The sequence below is a fragment of the Telmatherina bonti genome, assembly GCF_933228915.1.
Source record: "Telmatherina bonti genome assembly, chromosome: 15".
In the NCBI taxonomy this organism is placed as follows: domain Eukaryota; kingdom Metazoa; phylum Chordata; class Actinopteri; order Atheriniformes; family Telmatherinidae; genus Telmatherina; species Telmatherina bonti.
In genome coordinates, this window is record NC_136613.1 from 5,636,131 (window position 1) to 5,655,418 (window position 19,288).

The 19,288-nt window shown below is 43.0% G+C and overlaps 2 protein-coding genes across 3 annotated transcripts in view; one reads left to right on the forward strand and one right to left on the reverse strand.

The window, feature by feature from the left end:
- Window positions 1–7,347, forward strand: part of coq10b (coenzyme Q10B) — a 15,183-nt gene extending 7,836 nt beyond the window's left edge. The window contains exons 2-5 of the mRNA XM_079254121.1: window positions 1–90; window positions 1,828–2,020; window positions 3,895–3,996; window positions 4,080–7,347. The exon at window positions 1–90 is cut by the window's left edge and continues 66 nt beyond it. Coding sequence (XP_079110247.1) covers window positions 1–90; window positions 1,828–2,020; window positions 3,895–3,996; window positions 4,080–4,247 — 553 coding nt within the window. The 3' untranslated portion in view covers window positions 4,248–7,347. The remainder of the gene's footprint in view (window positions 91–1,827; window positions 2,021–3,894; window positions 3,997–4,079) is intronic.
- A 1,817-nt stretch (window positions 7,348–9,164) lies between these two features.
- On the reverse strand, window positions 9,165–18,893 carry hspd1 (heat shock 60 protein 1). Of its 2 annotated transcripts, none has more exons than XM_079254911.1 (11): window positions 18,792–18,893; window positions 15,835–16,010; window positions 15,416–15,751; window positions 15,246–15,341; window positions 15,072–15,165; window positions 12,254–12,422; window positions 12,079–12,178; window positions 11,747–11,992; window positions 11,493–11,667; window positions 11,241–11,419; window positions 9,165–9,782 (listed from the first exon to the last, which is right to left on the reverse strand). In XM_079254911.1, the coding sequence occupies exons 2-11, from the start codon at window positions 16,006–16,008 to the stop codon at window positions 9,624–9,626; spliced, it is 1,728 nt and encodes a 575-aa protein (XP_079111037.1). In that variant the 5' UTR covers window positions 16,009–16,010; window positions 18,792–18,893; the 3' UTR covers window positions 9,165–9,623. The 2 variants fall into 2 exon arrangements, with proteins under 2 accessions (XP_079111037.1, XP_079111038.1); XM_079254912.1 differs by having other exon boundaries at window positions 18,751–18,884.
- Between the last annotated feature and the right edge of the window lie 395 nt (window positions 18,894–19,288).

Consider the following 19,288-nt stretch of genomic DNA (forward strand, 5'->3'; position numbering starts at 1 on the left):
TCGCGCCATCATGCTGCCGGCACGCAGCTTCTTCAACCTCACCAACTCCTTTTCCAAGAGGAAAGAGTACTCGGAGAGGCGCATCATCGGGTTGGTTCAACTTCCTTTTTATTGTTAGGACCGAGGCGGCTTCCCTCGCAGTGCTTATACTAGTCACGATGTAGCCGGAAGAGATGCATCCTGCAAACATCATGCTGTAAAATCAGTCACAGACGGGCGCTGTTGATATTTACCATCCGGTGGATTGTAGTGAAACTGAATTATGCCCATAATTTCCCCATGTATTTTATAGAAAGGAAGACATGATGTGTGATTGCGGCTGCTAGCTTCCAGAGTTTCCGTCCCACCGTGACGAGACAGACATCTCTGTAACCAACATACTCTGCAGTCATGTGACGCCTTGTTAGTGTGGAGAAATGGCCAGAAGCTTCAGGGTGGACAGGAGTGATCTGTGACATTCCCATATAACTGTTCTGGGTCTGAAACGTGTTTGGTGAGGATGCCGATGCTCGCAGGGTTTCTCCCTGCAATGTTGCTATGCTACGTGTTAGCACTGCTGCTTCCTAGCACGTGCAAAGATCTCCTGTACTGTTATAAAGCAGTTTGGCATCAAGTCTCCCTCCGTTTTCCAGTCTGTGGATCTGCAGCGAGTTAAATGAGAGGTTTAGGTCTCGACGTCCTCGTCTTTCTTCATGTTGCAGACTCATCTCGTTTCATAACTCTTCCATCATACGGAGCAGGGCTGTGATGATATGCTTTTGTCCCGATTCGATTACAATTTTTTTGGGTACTGATTCGATTTAAATTACGATTTTCACAATTGTTCAATTTAGCTGATTTTTGTAGATTAAAAACAAAACAAATGTATAAAACTTTTTTTTTGCTCGTCAGTTTTCTTGATATCAATCAGGAAAAAAACAACACAGTCGCCAGACCATCATTCTGCTGCTATAATGGCCAAGAAGACAATCTCTTTTTTTTTTTTTTTTTTTTTTTTTTAACACAAAAAATCTATTTTAAAATTATGAAGAAAAAAAATCCCGATTTTTAATTTTTTGATACGATTTTTCCACCCCTAATACGGAGTAATCTCACATCATATGTCCCTGCAGGAAGTTTTTCTTTGGTAATCATCCTTCCTGGTAAAACTGAGATAATAATCTGCAACTAAGAATAATTTTCCTCGTGTGAATGGTTCAGAAAAATCCCACAACATCTTTTTAACCCTCCTGCTTCATCCTAAATGTTTCCACACAAACTGTTTGTAAAGAACAGGTGGAGAATGTGGACTCTCTCTGCTGCTGCAGATGAAATAATCTGAGGATGAGCTCTGCGTTTCAGAGGATCATCTGCAGCATCTGCACCTGATTTACCGAGTTAGCAGCAGATAGCCGCCAGTCTGACCCATGCGGTGCGACAGCTCAGCATCTCAGAGTGATGGGAAACTTTTCCATTTGCAGATGAATGTGTGTTTGAACATGCAGATGGTGTTTTGTCCTTCGCTGGTCCCAGTAAGAGTCCTGAACGGCGCTCTGCTGGTTGTGTTGCATGTATAAATGACTCACAGAATGTCCTCCTCTGTTCCTCTGAGAGTCATAATCACTAAATCTGCAGGTATAAATAGACGAGGGAGATGACTGGACTGATATAACTCTCATAAAACACCTCCCGCCTCTTATTTTTTCATATTTAATAACATTATCTTGTATTTGTCCCTTGGTTCCTCTCAGACCTTCAGATGTTTCTGGGTCCTGAGCACAGCGCCAGTCTTGTTTAGTGTTGCATCATGCGTCATCCAGTTTGTGACCTTCCCTTCCTGCTCTGCAGGTACTCCATGCAGGAGATATACGAGGTGGTGGCCGGTGTAGAAAACTACCGCCTCTTTGTTCCCTGGTGTAAGAAATCTGACGTGGTGTTCAAGCGTTCTGGATTCTGCAAGGCCAAACTCACCGTGGGTTTCCCCCCCGTGGTGGAGAACTACACCTCCCTTGTGACAACAGTACGCCCCCACCTGGTCAAGGTAACGCCATGCATCCATGTCAGGAAAGCAGAGTTTAACTACACAAATCTGCCGGCTTCCCTCCAATAAATCCTGTTTAAAACAACCAGAACTTTGCAGTAAATTCATCACAAAACTTTTCCAAGACTGAAAAACAACCAGAATCAGAGAAAACTCCATACTGGGCCCAGTATGGAGATGTTCCCAGTCTGACCATCACCATTCCTCTGTAGGAACATCAGCTCCTGCAGCAGATGGCAGAAACTCAGCTGTCTGGGAAAATAAAAGCAGGATTAAAAACTCCTCAAAGCTTTAAAAAAAAACGACCAAACTTCCACCAGGAGCAAAAATCCGGAGATTTAATTCTGGATTCAGCAGAAACACATCATTACATTTCAGACCCCTGTGTGGCATCAGTTTCCCTGCTGCAACACACTTGATTCAAATGAAAAGGTTCTCCATCTTCTGCTCCTGCCTGTGAAGGAGCCATTGATTAGGGTCAGGTGTGTTGCAGCAGGGAAAACATGCAGGCGGAGATGGTTTCAGATAGAGATGCACCGATACTGATACTGATATCTGATCATTACCAAGCGTGTGTACTCATACTTGGTATTAATAAAAGCGTACCGATACCACACTAGTCCAGCCAGCGCAGACGTGTTTGATGCTTCAGACGTGTTTTAAAAGAAATAAATGCCTTGAATGTTAAAATATTAAAGTTTTTGTTCCACTAAACCAGTGTTAAACACTGTTAATTCAACAAAGCCGAACTCGGTATACTAAGACAAGAGTAGAGCCGCCACCCCCCTGAAACAGTCATCCCATGCTACGTATCCCGCTACGTTGCCAAATCAGTAACATTCAGCTTTTAGCAAGAATGGTTATCCTAAATATTACATGGAGTAATGGCTTCTTATGCAACAGTAAATGGTGAAAATACAATAATGCCTCCAGAATGTGGGCGTTTCTTTTTCATTATATATACGGAGCTACCGACGGAGCAGCTCTTTGGTGGAGTTCGGTGCAGCTGAAATCATCCAGAACTGGCAACTCTGACAGGGTCAGTTAGGGCCGTTAGGACAGCAGAGTTTCTGCAAGCAGCCTGCAGCTCTTGTTTGTGGAGAGAACTGCAGCGTTGAGGATCATTATGACTTGTTTAGATGCATTTTCAGACAGCCAGAGGCTGCTTCACGAGCCGCAAGGCAAGAGTCAGAGAGCCGCATGCGATGAGGAACACGGCACTAAAAGCTGGATCTTTGTTCTAAAACCACACATTTATAGTTTTATTTAGGTAAAATGTGCCAAATCAGAATAAAACTTGTTGAAATAGTTCAATCTGTAATGTTATTATATTTGTATTAGTGAGGAAACTTCAGAAAGGATGGGTCATTTATTACAACCTGATGAAATCTGACACAGTTATAACTGTGTAATAACCATAGTCACAATAACGTTCACATAAACACATCTGGTATCGGCAGATATTCAGGAAATCGGTATCGGAACTCCCAAAAAGTGTATCGATGCATCCCGACACGTATCAGCTGAAGGTCAGTTTACAATGCAGCTTCTGTTCTGTTTAACTGTAATAAAACCATCTGAAGGGTGAAACTGTGGACTTTTTAGCATTTATCTGTATTTCCTAGAAAAATAAAAAGTAATAAAAACGTGTCTGACTGTTCCCCAACCTGCTGAAGTTTAGATCAGCGAGAACACAGAAGCATCTCTGCAGGTTTCATGGTGATGACTCCAACTTGTAGATGTGTTCAAATGTTCTGATCAGATCAGCGAGTTCGGCTCCAGGCTGAGAGAATGTGTCTAACCGAGTCTGATCTCCGTCTTCCACGATGCTGATTCAGTGTGAAATGAGTAAAAATGTGTGTGTTGCCCGTCAGGCGTCCTGCTCAGAAGGAAAACTGTTCAACCACCTGGAGACGGTGTGGCGCTTCAGCCCGGGCCTCCCTGGTTACCCTCGGACCTGCACCGTCGACTTTGCTGTGAGTAGAAGCGGCTTGTGACCGTGTTAAAACCCCGTTGTCCCCCTCCCCGGATCTGCTAACTGGACCTCCTCCTTCCCCAGATCTCCTTCGAGTTCCGCTCCCTCATCCACTCTCAGCTCGCCCACGTCTTCTTTGATGAGGTGGTCAAGCAGATGGTGTCCGCCTTCGAGTGCCGCGCCTCCAAGATATACGGCGCCGAGACGGCCATCCCTCGCGAGCTGATGTTCCACGAGGTTCACCACACGTAGCGGCAACACAAACGGCGACACACAAGCAAACACAATGCCAAAGAGACACAAGACACTTCCTGTGCTCCTCCTGAAAACTGCAGTGCCTTTCCCAAACAGCACATCTTTCCACGTCTCAGTTTTTAGAGCCAGCGTGGGTTCAGCGGCTCATCGCCCCCCCCCCCCCCCCCCCTCGCGGTAGAAGCGGCTGGAAACGGCGGCTGCTGTGACGTGCCGCATCAGGAAACAGATGAAGAATAACAAACGCGCTCCATTCGTTGTTTGCACAAACATTCAGTTGAATTCCCGTCTAAAAAATGTGCCAAGTGGCTCCTTTTCACGGGGTTTGGAGCTTCCAGCTGGAACCAAAGCAGAGCAATCCATAAAATATCAAGCTGTTATCTGAATAATCTGTAGTTAAAATAATCACCTTTATTTACAAATGTTTTTAAGATATTTTTAGTAAACATTTGCTGGTTCCAGATGTGCACATTTTAGGGTTTTTAAGGCAGAATAAGATGTTTTAGAGATGTTGCAGAGCACGGGGGGGGTGTTCAAATTATCGGGCGTTTCTATGTATTTTATCACATATTTTAGGGGAATTTTAGAAAAGATCAAACTTAAAATGCAGATTTTTATCTTCATTATGAAACATTTCTAACATCTCCATATTTATTTATGTCTGAAAAGAAAAGTAGAACAATATTTAAAACCTAGAGCACAGTGAATTAACTATAGATGAATAAAAAATACAAATATAACAGAACAAAGAAGTAAAACGGTTCCAGACACGACAAGCTGAAACGTTGGTACCAGTCATGCTAAACAAGAAGAATCCTGATCGTCAATAAGCCAGTCAGTAGAAAAATACTAATCATGTGAATGTATTCCACTGTAAGCTGTAAACACATGGCCGACCGGGGTCCAGGCTGCGTTCAGGGACACCCGGGTGCTTTTCTGCAACAACTTGAATTTAAAGGGCACAAAACAACGAAGAAGAACTAAAGTGGCCACCCGGTCGCAGAAACGATGAAAAACCGGCAGACATGACGCTCAGTGTGAGCTCTAACCACGAAGACGCCGCGGCTGCAGACTGATGTACTGTAAACCCTCTGAAACACACACACACACACGGCTGTTTCGCTCCGCGGGGGCGGAGTCTGTTGTTACGTTACTGCTCATCGTTGTTCATGTTGGACCGAAGACGTGTGAAACGACAAAATGGTTTTGGTTTTTTTTAGCGTGCAATATCATCCGAGTGTAAACGCAGCCGAGGGAGCAGGCGAAGCCCCCGTGAACGGACGGACGTCCTGACACCCGGCCTCATCACGCTTCTGAGAGCTGACATTTACAGAAAGGGCTCCGGAGTTTGAACGCCGCGCCGCAGCATCGCTGAAGGTTGCTAGGAGACGGAAGTTCTGATCCTGGCGGCGCTCATGTTGACATGGAGGCGTTCGGGACGTCTGGTAGAGACTGATCAGCCGCAACGTTAAAACCTGCTCTGTGACATCATGCTGGGTGGGGGGGCATTTTGACTTCCTGTGAGCTTTAGCGCGTAGCTCCAAGAAGCTTTTTTTTTTTTTTTTTTGAGGTCTTGATGTGTTTAAGGTGTGAAACGAGTTTTATACGTCTGTTAAATCAGTGGGCGGAAGGTCGGTGACGATACGCGTTTGTCCAGATTTGATTCCGATGTTTTGGGTGATGATGCCATTTAAATTGCGATTCTTAAAATTCTTCAATATTGCTGATTTTTGTAAATTAAAAACAATTTCTTTTTTTTTTTTATTAATAATAGTTCTTTTTGCTTGTAATTTTTCTTGATTTCAGTTTGGAGAAAACAACACAGTAGCTAGACCATCATTCTGCTGCTTTAACGCCCAAGAAGACAAGTTAATAGATAAATAAAAACAATAAAATTGACCAATTTTATAGTGGATTAATTTTTTTAAAATCGATTTAAAAATTGTGAAACCAAAAAATCCTGATTTTTCTATTAGATTTTCCCACCCCTAGTGGGTGGGACTTCATGATTGACACTTTCTAGGGGGAGGGGCTACCATCGAGCGTTAGTCCTGGTGGTTCTGGTCCGGACGCGGAGGCGCCGAGTCGGCTGAGGGAAAGTTTGAACGTCGTGTTCCTGTTTAATAAAGTTGTTGACGGGAAAAGGGTTTTGAGAAGAGGAAGAGGAGGGTTTGACGTGCAGCAGAGCGCCTCCAGGTGGGGATTCTCACCTGGACCTGCTGAAGCCTCTGAATCAGAACCAGTCGAGCTGAATCAGCCAGATGTGGCGTAAATGTTTAGATGTTTCCCCAGATGTTTAGGAACGTCTGGAAATCCTGCATAAGAACTGTTAAAGTGCCATAAATGTTGATTTTCTTTTAATCACATCTAACAGCTGACAAGTCCATCAGATGAGTCCGTCAGCAGTTTTAATGTTTTGGCTGGTCAGTTTCTCACGTCTGATTTTTTAATCCGGGTTAAATCTATAAAAAGGGATCAAATGAAACATCGAAGGGAAATGAATGGTCGATTTTTCACCTGTTTGTCAACGAGCCTCCAGCAGTTTGATGGACAGCGGTGTCAGGTCTCCCGTTCCCATGGCGACGTCCCGCATCCTCCCACTGCCTCCCGTAATTATCTTGAGTTTTAAAGGAACATTATTCACATTTTATTCTATTTATTGTTTAGTTTAAGTGTAAATTTGCTTCTTGAGGTCAGAAGGTCGCCGTTGGCATTTACAAGCAGAATATAAACATTTCACTCTGAAAGGTAGATTTTCCTCAACGGTGCTGACTTGTTGCTCATGTAGGAACTGCTTTACTGTGACTGACTGTAAATGTTAACTCAGGCAGCTTCGAGTGAGGAGTGGGTGTGGAAATGTTAAAACTAACATCGCTTCAGAACTGAAGTCTTTACTGGATGAAAACCGATGTTTTCTAGGATGTGGAAAAGACTGTGTGTGAAGATGTACCAGCTGCATGATGTATAAAGTATTTTTTCTAAAAAAAACAACAAACCAGCGTTCTGAGTCGTTTGTCTTCACAGCATCTGACTCCAAAGCAGCACCACCGAGCTGCTTCCTCCTCCTGCAGCCCCGTGGAAACATTTTCTATCATCTGGTCAACGTTGGTTTTCCTGCACGAGACCTTTCTGTCTCTCCTGATCAAATGTAGCTTTTAAATATTTACCGTCTCACATCTGCTTATGTTTCAGGTGTTATTCTGGGAAAAAAAGACTGCATGAAGGTTTATTTATTAACAAATTGAGTGGACAGAAGTCTGCAGTCTCCGCTCCCCAAAGGAAAGTCGGTTCTTAAATAAATCTGTTTTGAATCCTTAGACGTTTTCTCCAGCTCCAGAAAGACACCTTTCAGTCTGTGATGTCTTTCATGATAAAGAAAAGTTCCTGTATATATCCATGTATATTCCTGTGTAAGAGCTGAACCTTGAGAAGGGGCGGGGCTTCATTTTGACGGGCACCTTGTGGTCAGTAAAGCTGAGAACCCCAGAGATGGAAGCAACATTTAAATGACATCTGTCTTTAAATGAGAGCCATATTTACAGATTTAGTTCTTTTTTACTTGATTTGGTTCCTTTTAGTCATTTTAAAAAGTTTTTTTATGATAAAAAATCACAAAAACGAGTCTTGTGGTTGAAGAGTTGAATAAAAATGGCTCACTAACAAACCAACCACTCAGAGCTCTGAATGATTCCACATGAAGAACCTTTTGGGAGGTAAAAGAGCTGATTCTTAAGAGTCGCATCAGAAGAACTGAGTCCCTGGAAAGACCCAAACTTCCTGTTCCGTCACATAAATGCAACACCTCGCTGTGGTTCGATGGTATAGCGGGTTCTACTGGGTTCAATCCCCAGTAAAACCAGAACTTTGGAGTTGTTTAACAGTAAAGTACGTCGCCTTTACCGAGCATAGATGGGTTTGAGTGGTAGCCTACTGGTTAAAGGTGCGCTTGTGTCTGGAAGATCCATCTGAGCCCTTACCGGGGCCAACTAGCTGTAACTAGCGGGGCCCAACCAGCTGTAACTAGCGTGGCCCAACCAGCTGTAACCAGCGGGGCCCAACCAGCTGTAACCAGCGGGGCCCAACCAGCTGTAACCAGCGGGGCCCAACCAGCTGTAACCAGCGGGGCCCAACCAGCTGTAACCAGCGGGGCCAACCAGTTGTAACTAGCTGGCCAACCAGTTGTAACTAGCTGGCCCAACCAACTGTAACCAGCAGGGCCCAACCAGCTGTAACCAGCGGTGGGTGGAAGGACGATGGCGTTTGGGTTGTTTTGAACGACAATTTCCAACTTAAAGTTTTAACTTTTTCATCCAGTGCTCGAATGACAGGATGGCAATGCAGCAGGTTTTAGTCGTTTCCCTGCTCCAACACACTTTAATCAAATAAAATGGATTAAACAGTTTCTACAATAACATTTGTTCAAGTCAGGCGTGTTGGAGAAGGGAAACAAGGACCTGCTGGACTGTAGCGGTGATCTTTGAAGCTTTGAAGTTCATTGATCAGTCATAGCAACGACAGCAGTGTCCTCCTGCGCCAGTTTCATTGTTCAGTCAGAAATTTAGAAGCCAGACTTTACTGGATTGTACTTATTTCTAAAGTATCGGTGTCCTAAATATTCAGACTGTCCCCGAAGATCCGTTTAGAGTAACAATAAACCGTCGTATTGTTGAAAGACCAGTAACAACCAGTACTTCCAGCGTCAGGTTAAACTGTGGCATCCATTTCAGCCTTTTCTGAATCTATTAAACTGTGAGAATGAAGCGCTAACATGAACCTGAATGCAGATTAATTTATTACATAAAAAGAAGGAGGTGCCTGCAACAACGGCGCCCCCTGCTGGACGCTGTAATCGATGAGTCAACGGCGTCTGGTGAAACGTCATCTGTCCAGATGTGACCACCAAGAAACGCTGAAAAGTCCGTAAGAAAACTGGTTTAATTCCATCAAATCACTGATGACAAACACATATATATAAAAAACAAAAAGAATTAAACAGAAACTACGACGAAGAACAGAAAGGACGTTGACACTGAAGGCCTGCTCTGCGGTCCACTGAAGGAGCGTTTCCTTTATCTCAGCCTGACGGGTTCCCGTCGACCCGGCGTCTCCGAGGATCGGGTCGGCGAAGTGAGAAAAGTGACGGTTTCTACGACAACGTGACCCGCAGAGACGCCTCGACGGCAAACCCAGCAGGCTGAAGCAAACGCGAAGCGTCGTCCAGATGAACCCCGTTAGCGTCTTGATGAGTTTCGTGAGGAGCTCGCTCAGCTCTCAGTCCGTTTTCAGCCTCTAAAGTTCTCATTGTCCCGTTCTGGGACTCTGCGCCACCTCCAGCTCCCATCAGCTGATCCAGTCTGTACAGTCCGGAGGACCAGCTCAGAAACCCATGCCGCCACCCATTCCTCCCATTCCTCCCATGCCTCCCATTCCTCCGGGCATCTCCTTCTCCTCCTTGGGGATCTCCGTGACGACGGCCTCGGCGGTGGAGAGCAGAGAGGCGACGCCTGCAGCGTCCAGCAGCGCCGTCCTGACGACCTGCAGGAGGAGGAGACGTTAGAGACGCTCCGCGTTCTGACGGATGTTAATGACTGTAAATAAGGAGTCGTACAGCTGTGTTCATATGTCTTCATCCCCTTTCATTAAAGAAAAGGCTGAATTTACAACAGTCACTCAAATAACTGGAGACTTAAAAAAGGACCAATAACTAAAAATTTGTAAAAATATAATGTAGTAATATAAGACACTGTTTCTTCATTTAATTGAGTTGAAGAAAGAAAAAAAGACAAAACAAACAAATGTGTCCTGGACAAATGAGAGACTTTTCTGTTGAACAGTGGGACAAAATACCTGTCAACAGGTGCAGAAGTCTGACTGAGAGGAACAGAAAACACCTGACTGGAGCGGAAACATTAAAGGATTCTTCAACTAAATATTACTTTATGACTGATGGAATATGGAATAAATTATCTTATTTGTTTGCTTTTTTAAAAAATATTTCTGTTGAACCAGAATGAGAAAATAATGTCATGACTTTCATAAAATATTTATTACTTTAGTTGATTTTAGCTTATTTTACAGGCAGCTGTTTTTTTCCCGTCTTTCATGAAAGGGGATGAATAAATATGAGCACAACTGTATCTTCATAAGCCTTCATAAGGCTTCCTACTGCTGCTTCTTAAACAAGGTACGTTGTTACGCAAATGGGAATTTTTGTTCTTGTACTGTAAATGTGTTTTAAAAAAAAAAAAAAAAAAAAAAAAAGATGTACAAAAGACCAAATTTAATGGATACACGACGGTTTACAGAAAAAAAAAGTGTATTTAAAATAAATTCTACATTTTAGGTCAAATTATTTAGAATGTGTTAAACTTATTTGCAAAAATATTTTAATTCATAAAATTAAAATAAAAAATTAAACGCATGTTTAAAAAAGATAATCTAAATACGCGAAACAGCAAAAAAATTCCTTAAAAGAAAAAAAACAACAACACAAAAATCCAATCAGACAACTTAGAAAAATCAATAGCTGCAGGGTGGGAATTTTTTTTTTTTTTTAAGTATAAAATATTCTCATAATATTTATATATTTTGTGGAACAATATTAAAAACATTTTAAATATTTAATATTTCATTTAATGTAGTTATTTCTAGAAAACCTCTTCCCCAAAAATGCATGGAGAAAATGTTATTTAAAAAAAACAAAACCAAAAAAAAAAAAGTTAATTTCTAAGATACAAAATTTCAAAACATTTTTCTTTTAATAAAAACAAAATGTGAAGATATTAAATTGACCAAATGCAAAAAGGAGAAATTATGCAGAAAACAGCAACTAAATTCAATTTTAGGAAATAAAATATACATTTAATTTTTTTATTTATCTAAAATTCCTTATTTATTATTTTAATATATTTCAGTTGGATGATGATGATGTAGATGGATAAATGTACGCGTGTATCTAAGCACTGAGATGTCGCGGCGCCACCACCGCCGTACCTTGGTCGGATCAATGATGCCCTTCTCCACCATGTTGACGTATTCTCCCTGCATGGCGTCGTAGCCGAGCTCAGGCGGTCCCTGCAGGATCTTCTCCACCACCAGCGACCCCTCCACGCCGGCGTTCTTGGCGATGGTCATGGAGGGAATCCGGAGCGCCCGTCGGATGATGTCCACACCTGAGCGGAGGTCGCCGGCGTGTTAAATGGCGTTCTGTCAGCGCAGCTTGCTACGAGAGGCGGGTCTACTCACCGATCTTCTGGTCGTTGTTGGCGGTTTTGAGCGAGTCCAGCGACGGGATGCAGCGCAGCAGCGCGCAGCCGCCTCCGGGTACGATGCCCTCCTCCACGGCAGCCCGGGTGGCGTTCAGAGCGTCTGTCACGCGGTCCTTCTTCTCGTTCACTTCCACGTCGCTGGTTCCTCCCACCTGAAACGACAAACGCCCGTCACACCTTCGTTTTCCTGCAGGAGGAAACGGACGCCACGTCGATGGCGCCGAGCCCGACCTTCAGCACCGCCACGCCGTCCGACAGCTTAGCCAGCCGCTCGTTGAGTTTCTCCTTCTCGTAGTCGCTGGTGGTGTTCTCCAGCTGCTCGGCGATCTCCGCCGCCCGCTTCTCGATGTCGGCCGGGCTGCCGCCGCCTTTCAGCAGCAGAGTGTCGTCCTTGGTGATCTGGACCTCGCCGACTCGGCCGAAGTCGTGAGCCTGGATGTCTTCGAGGGCCAGACCGAGCGCCTCGTCCCCGAACACCTGCAGGGCGGGGAAGACGGCGAGACGCCCAGTGAGGCGGAGCTTTTTACCAATCATCAGCTGTCTGAAACGGAAAGTGTCCGTACCGTCCCCCCGGTGGCGACCGCCATGTCCTTCAGCTGGTTCTTCCTGTTGTCGCCGAAGCCCGGCGCTTTCACGGCAACCACCTGGAGCCCGACCTTCAGCCTGCAGACGAAAAACCACGAGTCATCCTCCGCGTTGCCATACGCCGCCTCTTCGTTTCGTCTCGATCAGACAAACCTGTTGAGGACCAGCGTGCTGAGAGCTTCTCCGTCCACGTCCTCCGCCACGATGACCAGCGGCTTGCGGTGCTGGTTGGCGATCTCCAGAGCCGGCACGATGCTCTGGACGCTGGAGATCTTCTTCTCGCTCAGCAGCAGGTAGGCGTCCTGGAACTCGCACTTCTGGCCTGTCGGCGCCAAGACAACGGATTTACTACGGCTGTGACGACACGCTTTCATCTCGATTCAGAGTGTTTGGGAGCCGATTCCATTTAAAGATCAATTCCTTGATATTGTTGATTTTTGTAGATTAAAAACAAAAAATGTTAACTTTTTTTGCTCGTCATTTCTCTTTATTTCAACTAGAAAAAAAACCACAGTAACCAGACCATCACTCTGCTACTTTAACGCCGAAGAAGACAATTAAAAACATCATTAAAGACAATAATAATTATGAATTTTACAGTGGATTATTTGTGTTTGGAAAAATAAATCAATTTTAAAACTATGAAGCGAAAAATCCTGATATTCGATTTTGATTTGATTTCCCACCCCTAAAATTTACATCACAGACAGGAGTCTGATGTGTCGCAAGCTGCGACTAATTAGGCTTCATATTTATATATTTTTGTATTAATATTATTTTCTATTTTTAAATTATTAACATTCAACATTTTACAAAACAATATTTAAAAATAATTGAATGTAAAGTATGCTCCATTACACTAAATGTTCCGAGCTTCAATTGTACTTTCCTCTCCTTTTTTACATCATGTCATATTTTTTTTTTTTTACATTTTATTTCTTATTTCATTTAACTTATTATATAATTAAAATATAAACAATCATGAAGTTATAAAACACACATTTATCAATATGTAAATTATGTAAATGATAAATACTTGATGTACACAAACAACTTGAATTTAAAAACTATTATCACGATCAGTTTCCTAATTATTATTAATCATCATCATTATGATCAGCGTGATCGTCGTCATTCCCACCATTAAAAACACCGCTGAGCTCATACGACAATAAATTAACTTTTTATCAAACGATCACAAACACGGATGAGTTGCAGGTCAGTCCTGATGATATTTACTGAAACATGTTCAGATAGAAGAAGAAGAAGCATCAGTCTCTAGTCCAGCCGGGTGATGAAAGAAACAACTTCAGGTTTTTGAGGTTTGATGCAGATCTTTAGTTCAAGGTTTGTCTGTTGGCCGTTTTCCATCAGTATCAGCTCGTCTCAACTCGCCTCGGCTCGGTTTGGAGGCTTTTCCACTCGGCTTTTGGACTCGTTTACCGCTAGTTTTTTGGTAACTCCTCAGCCCAGGTTCTAACCGAGCTGAGTCGGGTTGTGTGTGACGTCGCCAGACTGCATGCTGCTATTGGTCAAGGTTGTGTCCAATCAGAGGTCAGGATCAGAGAGTGACATCACTGGAAGAGCGACTCCAACTCGGCAAGGCCGGATTATCCAATGGGAATTATGGGCACAGGCCCAGGCGCCCACGCCCACCTGGGGCCCATGTGGGGCAAACACCAGCAGTTTGGACATGAAACATAATGTACAGAAAAGCCAGATAGTTTCACCAATAGTGTGTTGCTATTGTTACCATCGGCTGAGAGATGTTAGAAATGTCATTTCAGTGTATCATTCACAATTTTCATAATGTTGCAGTGGGGAAGGGGGCCCCTGGAACACTGGGCCCAGGGGCCTGTGCACTTTTAATCCGGCCCTGCAACTGGGAAGTTGTTTACATTACAACAAGCAATGGTGCAACAAAAGTCTGTTCCGTGCTCCAACACTGAGGTGGAGACGTTTCTTTGGTTTCTGAGGAAAGGATACAGAGGGAACCAGATGGAGTGACACGAAATGGAAACACCTATCAAGAGCTTTCCGACTCCATGTCTACGGCTAGCAACGGAGTTTCCAGCAGCGTCGAGAGAAGCTGGAAAAGCTCCAAAGTGACTTTCGGCAGGTCAAGGACCACGATGGTCGGAGTGGATCAAACAGACGAGACTGGAAGTGGTTCCAACAGATGGAGACGATTTATGGTCAGCGACCGGCGAGCAATGGGAAGACAGTTGGTGTTGATTCGGCCACTACCGTGTTGGAGAGTGTGTTGGTGGATGGTGAGTGGATTTCCATTGTTTACATTGGTTTTTATTGGGTGTAGAGGAAGTAATAACAACAGCAGCTAGTTACTGATGGATGATGGCTTCATACTCTTCTGCATTTTGTGTGACCGTTAATGTCGGCTAATATCAGTTAGCGCTAACCGCTAGCCAAGCTAAAGGCTATAATTGGAAAGCCAACACTAGCTTTTTTATTTTGTTGCTGAAAACTAGACACAGACCAAGTAGCAGATATATTGCCTCTAGGTCCTCCATCTTGTGTTTGTCGCATCGTTTTTCTATTGTCACGCACAATACCGACGACACAGCGATTTCACACAAACCCCGCCAATTTTAGAGCTGGTACTAATGGAAAAGAAACCGGACCAAGCTGAGGCGAGTTAAGTTGAGACAAGCCGGTACTGATGGAAACGAGGCATAATTTGATCCGACACGGCGTTAAAATCTCCCCTTAATGAGCCGGTATGGACCTCGGAGCCAGAACGTCTTTCACCAGTTTCAGATAAAATAAACGTGACGCATCACAGCGGCGACTTTAAGTGTTCTGCAGGTGGAAATTAAAAACATTTGAAACGGAAGTCTTTCAGAGAAGAAATTGGTGTTAAAACTGAGTCAATGGGAAGATTACGAAGAGCAGGAAATGTGTTGCTTCACATCTGGAACTCTCTGGAGAAGAAAAGCCGTTTGGCCGTTACCTTTGGCAGTGTTGATGAAGTAAGGCGAGATGTAACCGCGGTCGAACTTCATGCCCTCGATGATCTCCAGCTCGTCGTGCAGCGTCTTTCCGTCCTGAGAAACAACCCCATCAGAAATATTAAATCATCTGCTTCCGTGTTCACGACGGCTGAAGGAAACGGAGACAAACGAACCTTTACGGTGATCACTCCCTTGCGGCCGACCTTCTTCATGGCGTTGGAGATGATGTTACCAATCTCTACGTCTCCGTTAGCGGAGATTGTGGCAACCTGAAACGTAATCCCACGTTTAATCCCCAGCGTCTCCCTCCAGCTAGCCACAACTAAACTCCACGTCTTCGTACCTGCGCGATCTCCTCGGGGGTTGTGACGGGCTTGGACAGCTTCTTCAGCTCGTTGATGATGGTTTCCACCGCCATCATGACGCCGCGGCGGATCTCCACGGGGTTGGCGCCTTTGCTGATGGTGTCAAAGCCCTCCTTGGCGATGGCGCGAGCCAGCACCGTGGCGGTGGTCGTACCGTCGCCGGCCTCTTCGTTGGTGTTGTTGGCCACGTCCTGCACCAGCTTGGCGCCGATGTTTTTGTACTTGTCCTTCAGGTCGATGCTCTTAGCGACTGTCACGCCGTCCTTGGTGACCTTCGGGCTGCCCCAGCTCTGCTCGATGATGACTGTACGGCCCTGAAACGAGGAACAAGACAAGATGAAGGCTTCTGATCCATTACGTTCCACTGCAACGACTGAAAATCCAACATTCACGTCACCTTGGGGCCCATAGTGACGGCCACAGCGTCTGCCAGCAGGTCCACCCCCTGCAGCATCAGGGCGCGAGCGTCAGCCCCGAACTTCACGTCCTTGGCGTAGGCCCGTGTGAGGTGAGGAGCCAGCGCCCGGCTCACGGGCCTCACCTGCTTCATGATTGTGGGTAAACGAAACATCTCTGGAGAGAAACATGAGAACACCAGTTAACATCTGCCTCTACTGCATCCCCTAGTGGTCACAAGTGGAACAACTTGACCAATTCAGAGCCTGATTTACTGTTCTAAGACGTTAGTAAAGTTTTGTACCGACCACATGTGATCAGAAAAGGCAGAAAGGAGTTTCTAAAAACACCAGAACCCAAATAGATCCCTTTAAATTAATGATTTAACAGCTCAAACGCTGAATGCATGTGCATGCATGCACTGCTGTAAATCTAACAAATCAGATCATTTTACATTTAATTGTCAGAAACTAGAGATTATTACAAGGCTACGTTGTCATTTTTTTTTAATTTAAAACAACGAAAATCACTTCTTGATTAATGTAAATATAAGGGCTGTAAATATCAAATTGAAAAATCGTGTCTTGGGATTTTTTTGCATAACAACTTTAAAATCAATTTTTTGGTTTAAAAAAAAAAATTAAATAAATAAAAATCTAAGATAAAATTTGTTATTTTTATTTATCTTTTTATTTGTTTCTTGGGCATTATAGCAGAATGATTGTTTGGCTACTCGGTTGTTTTTTCCTGATTGGGAAAAAAAAAAAAAAAAAGGTCGAGCAAAAAAAGTTTTGTACATTTTTTTGTTTGTTTTTAGTCTACAAAAATTAGCAATATTGAGGAATCCTGAGAATCGCAATTTAAATGGAATCGGCACTCAAATAACTGGAACTGAATCAAATCGGGACGAAAGCATGTCGTCACAGTGCTACTAAATACAACTCTGTATTTGAATCCAAGATTAAGTCTTAAAAATAAATAAATGTGTTTTATTTGCCTTAAAACAACTGCAAAAGCAAAATACAAATTTTCTAGTAGGTTGACGATTTCTTAGTGGTCACATGATGTTAGTCTGTTCTGCAAAAATTAATTAACTCCGCCAAGAAGGTTCTGTGTTTATCTGTTTGGATCCAGGAATTTTTAACTGTGGCTCTTGGCGGAGTTTTGCATTTCTAGTTATATCTGTTAAAGTTAACTTCATAAGGGAGTAAAAAAGCAGCATCCATTAGAAGTTTTAAAGAAATAAATCTAAAAGTTGAGTAAAAATTATTGTCAAAATGCTGATGTTAATATTTCATTGATTAGATCTAATAATTTCTTCCCAAAACACATTTATTCCTGTATTTTCCTTTGCATTTGCCAACTAGTTCCCTACATACTTATATTTACTATTAAGTAGGGCTGTGACGATATGCCTTTGTTCCGATTCAATTCCAATTTTTTGGGTGCAGATTCCATTTAAATTACAATTCTTCAATATTGCTGATTATTGTAGATTAAAAACAAAGAATAAAAGAAGTGCAAACCTTTTTTGCTCGTCCTTTTTCTTCATTTCAGTGAGGGAAAAAACAACACAGTAACCAGACCATCATTCTGCTGCTACAATGCCCAGGAAGACAAGTAAAAAGATAAAAAACAATAAAAATGGCAAAAATTTAATGGATTTTTATTCATTTTGGAGAAGAAAAAAAAAAGATTTTTTATTTCTCGTGAAGCAAAAATAAAAACATTTGATTTTTCAATTTGATTTCCCGATCCTAATATTTAGTAGTTTGTTTTATTGTGACTTTAATGCACACACTAAACCAAACGATCATCAAGCCTGTTCTGCAGTGCAACTGAAATATTTCCACTACTTGAACCTAAAAACAAGAAATAACTTTAATTTGCATTTAAAAGGCATTCTATAATAATCTTAACATGACGTTTATTTTAGTTTAACGTGTCTGGATGTTGAGCTCCAACCAGGCTCAACCTGACCATCTCTTCATGTCAGGGTTGGTTTTTGGCTGATGGGACGTTTCATTTTGTAACTCCAAGTCTGTGAGTTGTGCAACTCTCACTCTGACTTTACGTTTTGTCAGAATTATCCTTTTCTTTTCTACTTTGTTCAATCTGAACAGCAAAAGTTAGATGCTTCCAGCTTGGGTTTATTTATACCTGAAATTGAGATTTTGTGTATTGGGAAATATGCTTAAACATTAATATTATTCATTTTTTATTCTCTAGAATAAAAAATGAGTAATTACACAGCGATCAATAAATTAAAACAATTTTTTGATAGATAGATTCACTCTTCCACCTCCCACAAGTGCGTATTAAACGTAAATAAATGATCAGTCAGACATGGGATGATATCACATTAAAATCACAATAAAACCAACACAAGCCACTCTCAAAATGTGCCACAATTCTGAATCTAATTGTAAAATATATTTAATTCGGCATTTTGTTTAAACTCAACCCTCCGTGCTGCTGAATGTGAATCAATCCAGTTGAATTTCTGAGCTGGATTAAAAATATTTACATTTTGATTCGTGATCGGGACCTGATCCTGCACCCCCACGTGCGTCCTGTGGCTCATGCGTCACAAGGTCAAATGGTAAAAGCACGTGCATGGCAGCCCTCCACATCCCTGTTTATTCCAGGCTAAGAGAGACACCACCAGTTCCCAACACCAAACCCAAACTGGGCCCCACAGAAACCAGAACCACTGCCAGTCACGAGACTCCAGATCAATAAACTACCGGGGATCAAACGAGAAGCGCGTGCTCGCGGTTAGGAAGCTGCATCAAACCCATGGACACATTTTAACTTGCATGTCCTTGCAGTTCGCAGCAGGAATGTCTGAAAATTCCTTCAAAACAAATATTAAATATAACATCCAAAATGTGCGCGCGCAACTATAAAAACTCACCTGTGAGATTTAAACGGGTGGGACAAAACGCTCGCGCTCACCTGTGAAGCGAAGGCTTGCAGCCGATGCGAGGTGTGCCAGAAGGAATGATGTAAGGACCGACGGAGAGGACAGTCGTGTGGAACCACCAAGACTGAACTACACGTGGTCGATCACCTCCGGGTTATGTACCGGCCCACCCCGGACTCTGCATGAACCATAACGAACACATCTAAACCTTTTATTTGTCAAATTCTGTTCAATCTGTTTAATCCTTGTGCTTTAATAATGTTAGTTTCAAACACAATCCAGCACCAAAACACGCTGACATCATCAGTTATATTGGAGTTCTTAAATAATGTATGTATTCATGCTCGTTCTGGGGCGGGCGATTCCAGAATTTTCTCGTGCGCTATTGGAGGAAAAAAATAAAGGTCAAAGTTGAGATTGTGCAATATTACCCGAGTTTGGACTGCATAAAATTTACAAAATTCAAATTAAAACTGTTCTAAAGTCACTATGTAGTGTTTTGATAAAAATAATTAAAGTGTGTGTTGAT